We start from the raw sequence: 12,849 nt of genomic DNA, 5'->3' as shown, positions 1-12,849 counted from the left end.
GTGAGGACTGAGGCTAGTTTAAGCCCTCACAGGGGCTTCAAAGCAAGGGTGTAGGAATTTCCAAGGCAACTTACTGAATGCCAGAGTTTTCTTGGATGTTCACAATTCCATGAGTCATTTATATTTTTATTGTTTTTTGTTTAAGCTCAAGCTGACCTGGAATTCACTATATAGTCTCAGGGTGGCCTCAAACTCACAGCAATCCTACCTGTGCCCTCTACCTCTGAGTGCTGGGATTAAAGGTGGGTGCCATCATGCCCACACCTGGCTTTTTTTTTGTTTTCTCCCCAAGGTAGGGTTTCACTGTAGCCCAGGCTGACCTGGAATTCACTATGTAGTGTCATGGTGGCCTTGAACTCACTGCAATCCTCCTACCTCTGCCTCCCAAGTGCTGGGATTAAAGGTATATGCCCCCATGCCCAGCTCCCTTTTTTTTTTTTTTTAATTTGTAGAAAGTAGCTAGAGAGCTTATTCCTTCCAGTAAGCGTTCAAGAGAGAGTAGTGTAAGAGCATTCTCAAATCTTGCATACATGTTGTCTATGATTTTGTTCCCTAAATAAGGCAGTGAGTCACTTCTCTCAGGCTGTGTCTTGGGAGAGCAAAGTCATAAAAGAAGGGCCTCTTTGAACACAGACCCAAGGGAAGCAGGTTCTGCTCTCAAAGGCTCCAGCAGGCAAGGGTCCTCAAAAGCCTGAGCCATCTGTGATAGCCTGGAGCTAGTATGGCTGGCATGGCTTAAAATTCCACCTCACTTTTCTCCCCTAACAGGAAAAACTGTGACCCTCAGGATTTAAGAGTACCCAGATTACCACCAATCACAACAATCACTCCTCTAGCAAGCACATTGGGTCAGTGTGGCTTCAAGAAAATAAGAGGATAGTGATTAGAACCTTTCTCTTTGGTGCATAATAGCTTAATTTCCTTTAGTGGAAAAAGTAGGGCTGGAGAGATGGCTCAGCAGTTAAAAGTGCTTGCTTGTCCTGCAAGCCTGCCAGCCTAGGGTTCAATTCTTCAGCCACCCAACACAAAGTGGCACATGTATCTGGAGTTTATTCATAGTGGCAAGAGGCTTTGGTGTGACCATACTCACTTTCTCTTTCTTTCTTTCTCTCTCATGCAAATAAGTAATTTTTGAAAATAATTATAAAAATAGGGCTGGGAAGATGGCTAAGGTACTTGCTGCGTTTTGAGCTGCAGTACCCACATGAAACCAGGTATGATGCAAAGTGCCTATAATCCCAGAGCTTGGGAGGTGGAGACAAGCAGCTTACTGGGGTTTTGGGCTAGTCTAGCTAAACTGTAAGCTCTCAGTTCAGCAAGAGACCCTGTGTCAAAATACAAGGTGAGAAGCACGTAAAGAAGACATCTGACATCAACCTCCACATGCAGTTGCACATGTTCATGTGAATGTACCCCACACACAAACACACATACACACACATGCGGAAAGAAAATAAAAAGAGAAAGAAGGAAAGAAGGAAGGAAGGGAGGAAGGAAGGAAGGAAGGAAGGTAGGTAGGTAGGTTGGTTGGGGAGTATGGGGTAGAGAGATGGCTTAGCAGTTAAAGGTTCTTATTTGAAAAAAATGGCTTAGTTTCAGTTCCCCAGTAGCCAAATAAAACCAGATGTACAAAGTGGTATATGTGTCTGTAGTTCATCTGCAGTGACAAGAGGCCCTGGTGCACCCATATTCACTCACTTTTTTGTTTGTTTGTTTGGCTTTTGTTTTTTCAAGGTAGGGTCTCACTGCTGACCTGGAATTTTACTATGTAATCTCAGGGTGGCCTCGAACTCATGGCCACTCACTCTCTTTCTGCCTCTTCCTGGTCTCTGTCTCAAATAAAGATTTAAAAAAAATAGCAGGGTGTGGTGGCACATGCCTTTAGTCCCAGCACACAGGAGGCAAAGGTAGGAAGACCACTGTGAGTTCAAGGTTAGCCTGAGACTACATTCCAAGTCAACCTGGGCTACAGTGAGACCCTAGCTCACAAAAATTTTAAGGAGGACTAAAGGAGTATTTAATATAGCTGAAGATGCAGGGAGAGTATGGACAACTAAAATGATAACAGGTAAGAATGACTGAGCTAAGCTAGTGGCATATGCCTGTGGTCCCAGCACTAGGTAGGCTGAGGCAGGAGAATGCCAATTTGAGGCCAGCATGGACTACACATAGTGAGGCCCTGTCTTGGGGGGAAGACTGAAATTAAGTAACAGAAGACATCTGAAGGTGTTTCAAACAGAAAACTGGGAAGCAGAGAATATGCTGGTAGCATGGTGGCTTGTGTTATTAGTACCTGCTTGAAGTTGAAGACCCAAACCTCTGAATAAGGGACACAGACCTCCGATGGCCTAGTCTTTCAGCTACTATTATCTCCAGAGACTGCTCAAATGTGCAGAAAATAGTAAATTACAAGCACAATAACAACAGTCCCAAGGAAGTCCATATTCTGACAAATACTCCCTATTGTCAGTTTTCCAAGGGGTGTTGCCCATGGTGGCAAAACAGACTGCATGTGCCTCCACCCAGATCACTTTAAGAAATTATATCAAACTGTGACTGGGTCATGTGTGCAGATGGGAGGGGTGGGACTGTGCACTGAACTGGGGGCTTGAACTAGTATTCAGCAGAGCTGCCTTCTACCTGCCAGTTCAAACGTTCAGTCTGTTTTCATGTAGAACATAGGTCCTTAAGAAATTCAGTCTGTAGTCAGCCAGGCCAAATGAGCCATTGGGTGCAATAGTGGCATGTATGTTATGGGGGAAACCCAACTACTCTAATTGGACTGGAGGCCCGCTCCATGGGAGGGAATACATCCCTGATACTGAAAACTTAAATCAGGGTTAGTCATGAGCCCTAGGGGTGTAACATCTGCTGTTGTCTGGCTAAATGTATATATTGTGCTTACCAAACTGCCCAATAAGCACTTGTGTTAATGTTCACACCCTTATGTTAATGCTACTCTCACTTCTGGGAGAGAATCTTCTCTTTTCAGATGGCAGTAACCTTGGAACGACTCAGAAGGTATCATGGTGATAGAAAGAAATGACCACAGTGCTGAGTACTGCAATATCTCTATCACACCTTCCAAGGCTCAGGGTCTAATGTGGAAGAGGTGGCGGAAAGAATGTAAGAGCCAAAGGAAGGGCAGGGCTCCATATAACACACTCCCTCCAGACACAAAATGGGCTGGATATCCATGTCCTCATAGTGCCTGACACTACCTACACAAGACCATCATAAGAGGAGGAAAAGATCATGACATCAAAATAAAAGAGAGACTGATTGAGATGGGGAGGGGGTACAATGGAGAATGGAATTTCAAAGGGGAAGTGGGGGAGGGGAGGATATTACCATGGGGTATTTTTATAATCATGGAAGTTGTTAATAAAAAATATTTTAAAATTTTAAAAAATAAAATATGCTCTGATCATATAACTAAAAAAAAAAGAAAGAAAGAAAAAAATGATATCAAGTCACACTTTCTACCTAAGGCCAGATGCCTAAACAGACACAGAAGAGACGATTCTTCTGGGTCCTGAGCTCTGCTTGTGCATGGGGGACTACCTGCTAATACGATACTCTTTGATCATCAATGTACTTAAGAAGATAGAAATCTAAACCAGCCAATACAGCAAGTGCATCAACACAAACTTTATTGGGATTATTTACCAAGCAATCCACATACATTCAACATCACTGGATGGAAAGAATGTTAATTTTAAAAACATAGCAAGACTCAAGGGAAGATATTTCAAGAAACAAAACTTTCTTTAACAAATGGAATGACAAAACTAGTGAAGTCAGATGTATCTTAATCAATTTCAAAATTCAATTATTTCCAGCATGTTTTTCTACTTAAATGTGAACAAAAGCAAGGTCTCATAACTGAGTAAATATGGTGTCTTTCTGTTGGCAAATGCCACAGAGAGATATTTGATGAAAGAAGCAAAACACCTAGCTCCATGGTCTTCTGACAACGTGAAGGATGTTCTCATGATCACTGGGATAAATATTTACATTTTCATGGGACAGACTTCTTCACTTGCATGAAAGGAACGGTCTCAAAACATGGGTCTCTGCTCTTGCTTCATCTGTAGTTGTGGGTTAAACCACCAGCAAAGCCCTCACCCCTCAGTACTGATAGAATGACTATCAGATAACAATACAATCTCTTCCAAGAAAACAGGAGAGTATCAATATTGATTTTAGTGGCTAATATATTACAGTATGAAGATATCTTGTTTTTTAATGGTATGTTGAAAATTTTCTCACTAGTAAGTGAATTTCATAACATATAGAAATAAATGTATTACAAAAGTATCAAATAACTTGTTCTTAGTATTCCTGATGACTATAAATATAAAATGTAACTATACAAAGACAAAATTCTGCACCCTATTTAACCCTGTGTACCAAACAGCAGTAAGTGCCGGAAGTGAGAAACACTTAAAGAAATCTATTATTGGAAACCTTAAATACCATTCAGCTTTAGGGACAGAGGAGGAAAGAAGGCACAAACAAAACAAAACCAATGTCTCAAAGATCATTTTTAAAGGAAAAATACATATAAAAGAAAATTGTTTGGACATTTAGACTTTATTGAACAAAGTAGCCAGGAAAGAAATTCAACATTTATAAGATATATTTATTTTTTTTCTGACCAAAGTGCAATGATTTTTAAATCTTTTTAAACAAATAGCTATGAAAAAAAATATTTCAGAAAATAAAATACAAATGGGAAAATTAACCATTAGATTGCTTTTCCTAATTTATTCTAACTATATGTTTAGTCTAGAAAACAAAACAGAGCAAAACAAAAATCCCTTGAAGTATGATTAGAATGAGAAGTGAGTCACATTAACACAAATCTAGCATATGCATCTCAAGGTTCTCTTGCTAAGAATTTTGTTAACATCAGTTAACAATGAACAGTACTGTGTATGGAGCACAAGGACACAATGTGAATGTGATCCTGGCCCCAGATTCTGTCCGAAGAATGCAGACAATTCTTCCAGGTTCTGAACCCCTCCAACTCCAGCCCAAACCTTGGAAGCAGACTTGCATACAACTTTCAGATAACTTTGCACAAGCTGTAATATATCAAAACCTCAGTTTTCCTCTTCCTACAGGAAATGATCAGTTACTTGATAAATACTAAAACATTGCTAGGAATCCACTTTATGAGTGTGTTTAATAAACACCTTGTGTAGACCTGACTACACAAAAAGCTCTTTTAAATTTGGTCCACAAATTCACTCAACAGTTTGGAAATTTAAAATCTGCAGCAAAAAGGAACAGTGGAAATCTCTAATCTGAACATGTTATAGTTACTAAAAAAAAAAAAAAAATACATGCATTCTAAAAAAATTCGCTCACAGAAGGCACAAACTATAAGAGGGATGGTCTTTTTAACAAAAACAAAGAGCTAGCTGATACCCTTCTCTGTCTTGTGAGCACCATGATAATCAGAATGAAGCGGACCCTGAACTCACTGTTTACTCTCATGAACAAACATTAAAAAGTAAAACAAATGTAATTCATCTTAGTGTGTATTTTCTAGTTATTGAGATAAAATTTTGAAAGATTAAAACTGCCTTAAAAGGGGCTATGATAGCAGCTACCAAACCAATATTCAAGCGTGATTTCAAGGGTCCTTTCAGGGTTAGCCTTCTTTGTCAAAAATCTTCACAACTTCATCAAAAACCTGTAAAAGACAATAATTTCAAAAGCAGATATTGTTAAAACTATAAGGATGTGTGAAGCCTTGGGTTCAATTCCCAAAACCCAAATAAACAAAACATACATACAAAAATCATACAGATAAGTTTCTGTTAAAACCACCTATCTTATATTAATTTTTAACACAACTTTTAAGTTTTATTTTACTTTAGATATACATAAATCTGTAAACATGTTCCATTCAACTTTATCAGTGATTTTTTGCATGTGCAGTGTGTGCATGAGGTCCAGAGCCAGATTCTCTTGTGCTGTTTATTCACTCAGTGTGTGATCTGACGTCCTGACATTATTGGGTAAACCGTTTCAAAATATACAGATACCTAATCTCCACTAACCCCCAAAAGCTAAGAATGTCATCAATACAGCACATGAGGCCTACAGCAGAGATTTCCCTACTTGGCTGTAACCCACCTACCAGATGTTTCCATCAATATATTTGAAAAGTGTTTTCATTTATGTACTATAAAAACTTCAGGAAATTGTTAACACATTGGAGCTTGGTATTTGAGGTAACATAAATCTGATTTGAGGCTATAGTCGCTTATATTTGGCTCTAGAATAAACTCTCCTATTCCCTTTGAGGTAAGAGCTGTGTTTTATGTTGATGTGTGGGTGCTGAGGACCCCAACTCAGGTCTTCATGCATGTGCAGCAAGCATTCTACAGACTGAGCCATTATTTCCCCAGTCCCCACCCCCCACCTTTTTTTTTTTTTTTTGTAATATTAGTAGGGACAGTTTATTGGAAAAAGATACACTTCCAAGGGAGCTAACAGGCTGGAACTGGGAGAAGTTTAGAAGCTCAAATTGCCTCGCTATACAAAGAACTAGGGCTTTTACGTCACATATCAAGGGCTGTTTGTGTTACTTGCATAGCAGACTTTCCTGTACATGTAGTTCTGCATACAACTTCATGCATTACATGTCTCATTAGCATCTTAAATCTCTACCCACGGATGCATATTCAGTGTTATGGTGAGCATGCACGGATGATGTTGTATGGCAAATTTCCTCTGTATTGAAAAGTGTAAACAGCTATTGCCAGCTTTATCAAAAACAGCTGGGTCAACTCAAGAGAAAAGGCTGGGAAGTCATCAGAACCCCCCACACACACACCCTAAGATTCAGGTGCCTCCTGCGCCAGCTGTATACAATAATGCATGAGGTCTTGTGACCTTAGGGGGGAGATAAAAGTATATAGAAAATAAAAGACCTAGGAACAAGTAGCCCCACTGAAGTGGTGCTTTGGGGTCTCATGCTCTGTAAGTAAGCCCTCACCCTGAGGCCGAGGGAGGAGCATTCACAGGGGTAACCCTGATACACTGAGCCCCACTGAAGTGTTGCTCTGTGGTCTCATACTGCTGGACAGAGAAAAGGAGCTTCTAAGAAGCAGCCATAATCATGCAGAGTGGATGAGACTTCTCCACAGTGCAGCTACTCTGGGGTCCCAATGCACTGTAAGTAAGCCCTCATCCTGAGGCTGAGGAAGGAGCAGCCAAGGAGTAATATTGACATAGGACTCTCCATCAAAGCAGCTGTTTTGGAGGCTCCACATTCCCATGAGTAACCCCTCTTTATGCTCTGTAAGCAACCCTCCCCTCCCCCAATAATCTCACTGGTTCATCAAACTTGTATTGGTGTAATCATACTTTCTACCATCTTTGCCCTATTTAGGATGAAGACAGGTGTGTGTCTTTCCAGAGGAAAAGTTTCCCAAGACAGATGGCTAGATTTGGTAGGCCTGGAAGGGTGGTAATCCAGCCTTTCTCCTGGCCAACTGGTGTTTTTCATATGCTAACTTTGGAGCCTTTATGAAACTTCCCCCAGACTTCACTCTGTGCATGATACTCCCCTGCCTCAGTACTTCTTACACAGAAGCTGTAAAAATTAATGACACTTGTTTACAAATAGAACCCTTCCAAAAATACCAATTTTGTCCTATTTGCTTTATAACTCTAGATCCTAGGTCAGTGCCTGGTGAACAATAGGTGGGCATCTAGATTAATGAGCATGTGAATTAATAGGTGGATGAATGCAGACTCTTATTAGGAAAATGTAATTTTGAAAATACAAAATAAGTCCCAGGTACCCTCTCCCTGGTGCTATTAGTAACTAATAGGAACATGAACAACTTACTAGTGGCTACACAAGAAAATCTCTCTCCATGCTTGTTCCTCCCCTAGCAATCACTAACAGTCTCTAAATCCTCACAGAGGAACTTTTTAAGTTATCTCTGTGTATGACATATGAGGGGAGGGAGTAAGCACGTGCCATAATGTGTATGTAGAAGTCAGAGACAACCTCAGGTGTTGGTCCTTGCCTTCCACCTTGTTTCAGGTAATCTCTCATTTGCTGCTGCATCTGCCAGGCTAGCTAGCCTTAAAGCTTCCAGGAAGTCTCCTGTCTCCACTTTCATCTGGCCTGTAGGAAGGCTGGGCTTATAGACACGTCTACCTTTACGTGGGGGATGTAACTCAGGCTGCCACACCTGCATAGCAGCAAGCACTTTTACCCACTGAGCCTTACAAAACACACTTTCTTTTTGGTTTTTCAATTTTTTTAAGAGAGGGTCTCACTCTAGCTCAAGCTGACCTGGAATTTACTATGTAGTCTCAGGGTGGTCTTGAACTCATGACAATCTGCCTACCTACCTCTGCCTCCTGAGTACTGGGATTAAAGGCATGCACCACCATGCCAGGCTCAAAACACTTCTTAGCAGGCTACCAGTAGCTTAAAAAATGCAGATTAAAAGGTTTTATCTTGGTTCTAATTCTAAAAATCAAGGTTTTCTTTCTTTTTTTTTGTTTATTTTTACTTATTTGAGAGTGACAGTGAGAGAGAGAGAGAGAAAGAGGCAGATAGAGAGAAAGAGAATGGGCATGCCAGGGCCTCCAGCCACTGCAAACCAAACTCCAGATGCGTGCACCCCCTTGTGCATCTGGCTAACGTGGGTCCTGGAGAATCGAGCCTCAAACCGGGGTCCTCAGGCTTCACAGGCAAGTGCTTAACTGCTAAGCCATCTCTCCAGCCCAAATCAAGGTTTTCTTATATATTACCTCCTCTCTATAGGAAGTGACACTGTATTAGAGACATATTAGAGCTGGAGAGATGGCTCAGGAGTTAAGACAGTTGCCTACGAAGCCTAAGTAAGGACCCATGTTCAACTCCCCAGATCCTATGTAAGCCAGACACACAAGGTGATGTACATACAAGGTCGCAAATGTGCACAAAGTGGCGTATGCGTCTGAAGTTCAATTATAGTGGCTCTGGCATGCCAATTGTGTGTGGGTGTCCCTTTCCTATAAAAGTGTGCCACCATGCCCAGAAAACAAACAAACAAACCTAAATCTTCTTCCTCTGGACTTTTTTGTCTTGTGGCTAATACAAAGAAGATTGAGGCACTTGGAAGGTAGATCAGATGAACCAAAAGATGTAAGAAACATTACAGACACAATGGGCTCAAGCCACAGTTTAGAAAGCTTGGATTTGTAAAAGTGATGCACCATGGAAGCCTTGAACCTTTGAGCTTTCTTCTGTCCTGGGAGAGAAAACAGCCTGAGGGCCTTGGGCTAGAAGACTTGCCAGTCATGCTATAGATTTTTAAAAATGAACAAGATCCAAATCACTATACTGAAAATACCAATTTCCACTGTTTGAGGAAAGAGATTTGAAATTAATAAAGTCACCCATTCCTCATTAAAAAAAAAAAAAAAAGCCGGGTGTGGTGGCACACACCTTTAATCCCAGCACTCGGGAGGTATAGGTAGGAGGACTGCTATTGAGTTCGAGGCCACCCTGAGACTCCACAGTGAATTCCAGGTCAGCCTAGGCTAGAATGAGACCCTACCTTGAAAAATCAAAAATAAATAAATAAATAAATAAAAGACCTAAAATTATAAAACCCACTTTAGACATACTCAAAAAGAAGAGACCTAATTTCACAATCTCAAGTGTCTTGAAAAACCAAGTAATCTATCACAGAATTTCTCTCTCTCATGCCTACCCCCAAATAAATGACCACATTTTTACTTGACTTTTGTTTTCATGAACAAGCCAGGAATACTTACTTCATCAACAGACTTAGAAGCATCTATTTTCTTGACTTTCCCCATTTCTTCATATAAATCAATAATAGGTTTTGTTGACTGAAGATAAGTCTGAATTCTGGAAAAGAAGTGAATGTTTCAAGGTTCTAGGTACCTATCCTCTTCCTTCCACATTATAGGAAGGTTTAAAGGACAATACAAGGTAGGACCCAACCTTGTTATCTCTTTACTCACACCACTGCACCTGTGTAAACATTACTTTCTTTTTCTGGACCAAAACTGGGCAGGAATTCTATCTATCACCCAATTTCTGCACTGGGATTGTGGGGTTAAAGTAAAAACTGAAAAATACCTTTTTTCCAAGCTCTCTCTGTTGTCATCACTCCTTCCACTACTCTTTCCCCTCTCAAGACATCGTTCGATACAGATCTAAAGAGAGATACAGGTAAAAAGTTATGTGAAAAAAAATCCTACAAAGTTTGAAGAGGCTATCAAAAAATATATATTATCTTGCATTAAACCCAGTGTGTCTAACTCATTAATCAACATGCAAAATCTTTTTTAAATTTAAACATGTGGTTCAATTTATATAAACTAGGTTAAATGAATACAGAGTGAAACAAGAACTCAGTCATGACTCAGTTTTTCCTACGTGTTTTTTTTCAAACCGCAATAAAAAGACCTGTGTGGATATGCTTCCATCTCAGATATATTATTAACTTATTAGGTATGAATTACATGCCCCAAACTTTGTACCACTTTTGCTTACTGTATAATAATTCCATAAATATTCAGATGTTTGAGTCAACATATTTGAATAAAGCATCTCTTGTTAATCATGAATAAACATTCCTTAGTTATAAAGCTGTGGTAACAGACTAAAGTTAACTTTGAAGAGTAAGTAAAAACATATTTTTAAGGATTGGAGAGGAGAGTTTCATTTTAAAACAACTCAGGCTGCAACAAGTCTCTCCCAGAGGCACATTTATGACACAATCTAAGAATAGACAACCTCCTTCAAGGCACTACTTCAGATTCTTATTCTTCAGACAGTTGGCATTGATTTAATAAAATGTATTTTGTAGCAGCAGCCAAACAGTGAGGTCTTTTAATTAAATGGTTCTGAGAAATTCATTTAGTTATTCAAAGGTATGTCTGGGTATATTATTACAAGTATCTGAAAAAAATTTCTTTCCTGCTATTTTTCAAGATCATTTCATTCCTAAAAGACAAACAAACCCATCTTGTATTTTTCCTTCAAATAGAAGCTTCTGCGCCTCAGCATGTTTTTCCTCAATAGCACACTGCTAAAAGTAATGCATACTTAAGAAAGCAGCAGCTGGGCTGGAGAGATGGCTTTGCAGTTAAGGCATTTGCCTGCAAAGCCAAAGGACCTTGGTTCGATTCCCTAGGACCCACGTAAGCCACTTGCACAAGGTAGCACATGCGTCTAGAGTGCGTTTGCAGTGGCTGGAGGCCTTGGCATGGCCATTCTCTCTCTCTCTCTCTCTCTCTCTCTCTCTCTCTCTGTGTGTGTGTGTGTGTGTGTGTCTGTCTGCCTCTTTCCCTTTCTCACTCTCTCAAATAAATAAATAAATAAAAATAATTAAAAAAAAAAGAAAGCAGTAGTCTAGCTTCACTGCTGACATGATTGTAAATGTCACTTCTTAGTTTTAAACAAAAGCCTGATTTCTGTCATTTTGAAAATAAAGCAAACTTTAGGTACACAAAAATGCTGGTGCCAAACAACTTTTAGTTCTGATAGTAAGACAGTGCTGCTCTGTCCATCCGATTTACTAATTAAAAAATAGATTGTTGGGCTGGAGAGATGGCTTAGCGGTTAAGCGCTTGCCTGTGAACCCTAAGGACCCCAGTTCGAGGCTCGATTCCCCAGGACCCACGTTAGCCAGATGCACAAGGGGGTGCATGTGTCTGGAGTTCGTCTGCAGTGGCTGGAAGCCCTGGCACGCCCATTCTCTCTCTTGTTCTCTGCCTCTTTCTCTCCTGCTCTCTCTGTGGCTCTCAAATAAATAAATAAAAATAAAAAAATATATATTGTTGCCAATAGACAATGGGAATGCAAATTAAAAATCACTTAATTTTTCCCTGATAGCTGGTAATCAGTTGCTTAAAGCCTATGTAAGCAAATGAAGATTTTCATTACCTCATTATTACAGTCAAAAAACAAAACAAAAGATACATCTGCCTTCCCATCCATGGTCTTGTTCCAGCCTTGAAGATTGTCTTCATTTCTTGGAAATCCATCAATCAAGAATTTATTCTTCTGAGCACTGGCAGCCATTGTTTGATCCATTTCCTAAAGAGAAAAGATTAAGGTCCAATACTACATTAACAAAGTTTCTCTTTTTTTCTTTTTGGGGTGTGTGTGTGTGTAGCATTTATGATATATGTATATGTACACACATCCTGTGTGGAAAGAGTGAAAAAAGTCTGCAGGAAAGCAAATAGAAGAAGGAGAAAGGGGAGAGGAAAATAAACAATGGAAGAGAAAATAACTGAATGTTGGGAAGAAAGGGTCAATGGTAGCACATCTCAGCACTCAGGAGGCAAGGCAGGAGTATTAGGAATTCAAGACCATGGTCAGCCATATATGAATTCAAGGCCAGCCAGGGATCCATGAGACCCTATGTCCAAAAAATCCCCCACAAAACAAAGGAAAATGTACCTATATGCATATTAGGCAGAACTAAAACTGAACCCAGAACAAGGCAGAGAAATTTTGCTACTGTTCAACTTCTTCCCGGTGAAATCAACTTCTAGTTCTGCCATTCTCAACCACTACAGCCTTCCTCAAGCAAGAAATTCACTGGTCTGACTTGCTCATGACTCAAAAGAAGGCTTAACTTCCTGTGTCCTTGGGAATGTGAACTGGTTGGCATTCATGTTTCTTACCCTCTTTAATAAGCTGATGGTTATCTCAACTGGCACAATTTTTCCTTCTTTAATGTACTTCTCAATAAGCTCACCAAACTGTGAATCTGGGTTCTTCCTCTCATCACGAAGCAGCTCTCCTGCAGAGAGGTGTGTGTAGCCATATTTCTGAAA

The 12,849-nt window shown here is 40.0% G+C and overlaps 1 protein-coding gene across 1 annotated transcript in view; it reads right to left on the bottom strand.

Moving 5' to 3' along the window:
- Positions 1–3,636: 3,636 nt before the first annotated feature.
- The window catches only part of Cmpk1 (cytidine/uridine monophosphate kinase 1), a 70,652-nt gene continuing 61,439 nt past the window's right edge, over positions 3,637–12,849 (bottom strand). The window contains exons 2-6 of the mRNA XM_045148707.1: positions 12,697–12,843; positions 11,948–12,100; positions 10,136–10,212; positions 9,805–9,901; positions 3,637–5,704 (exon numbers count right to left, since the gene is read on the bottom strand). Of these exons, the coding sequence (XP_045004642.1) occupies positions 5,663–5,704; positions 9,805–9,901; positions 10,136–10,212; positions 11,948–12,100; positions 12,697–12,843 (516 nt within the window). The 3' untranslated portion in view covers positions 3,637–5,662. The remainder of the gene's footprint in view (positions 5,705–9,804; positions 9,902–10,135; positions 10,213–11,947; positions 12,101–12,696; positions 12,844–12,849) is intronic.

The sequence above is a fragment of the Jaculus jaculus genome, chromosome 5 (assembly GCF_020740685.1).
Source record: "Jaculus jaculus isolate mJacJac1 chromosome 5, mJacJac1.mat.Y.cur, whole genome shotgun sequence".
Classification (NCBI taxonomy): Eukaryota; Metazoa; Chordata; class Mammalia; order Rodentia; family Dipodidae; genus Jaculus; species Jaculus jaculus.
Note: the sequence above shows the minus strand (reverse complement) of the source record. Positions and strands in the feature narration are given on the sequence as shown.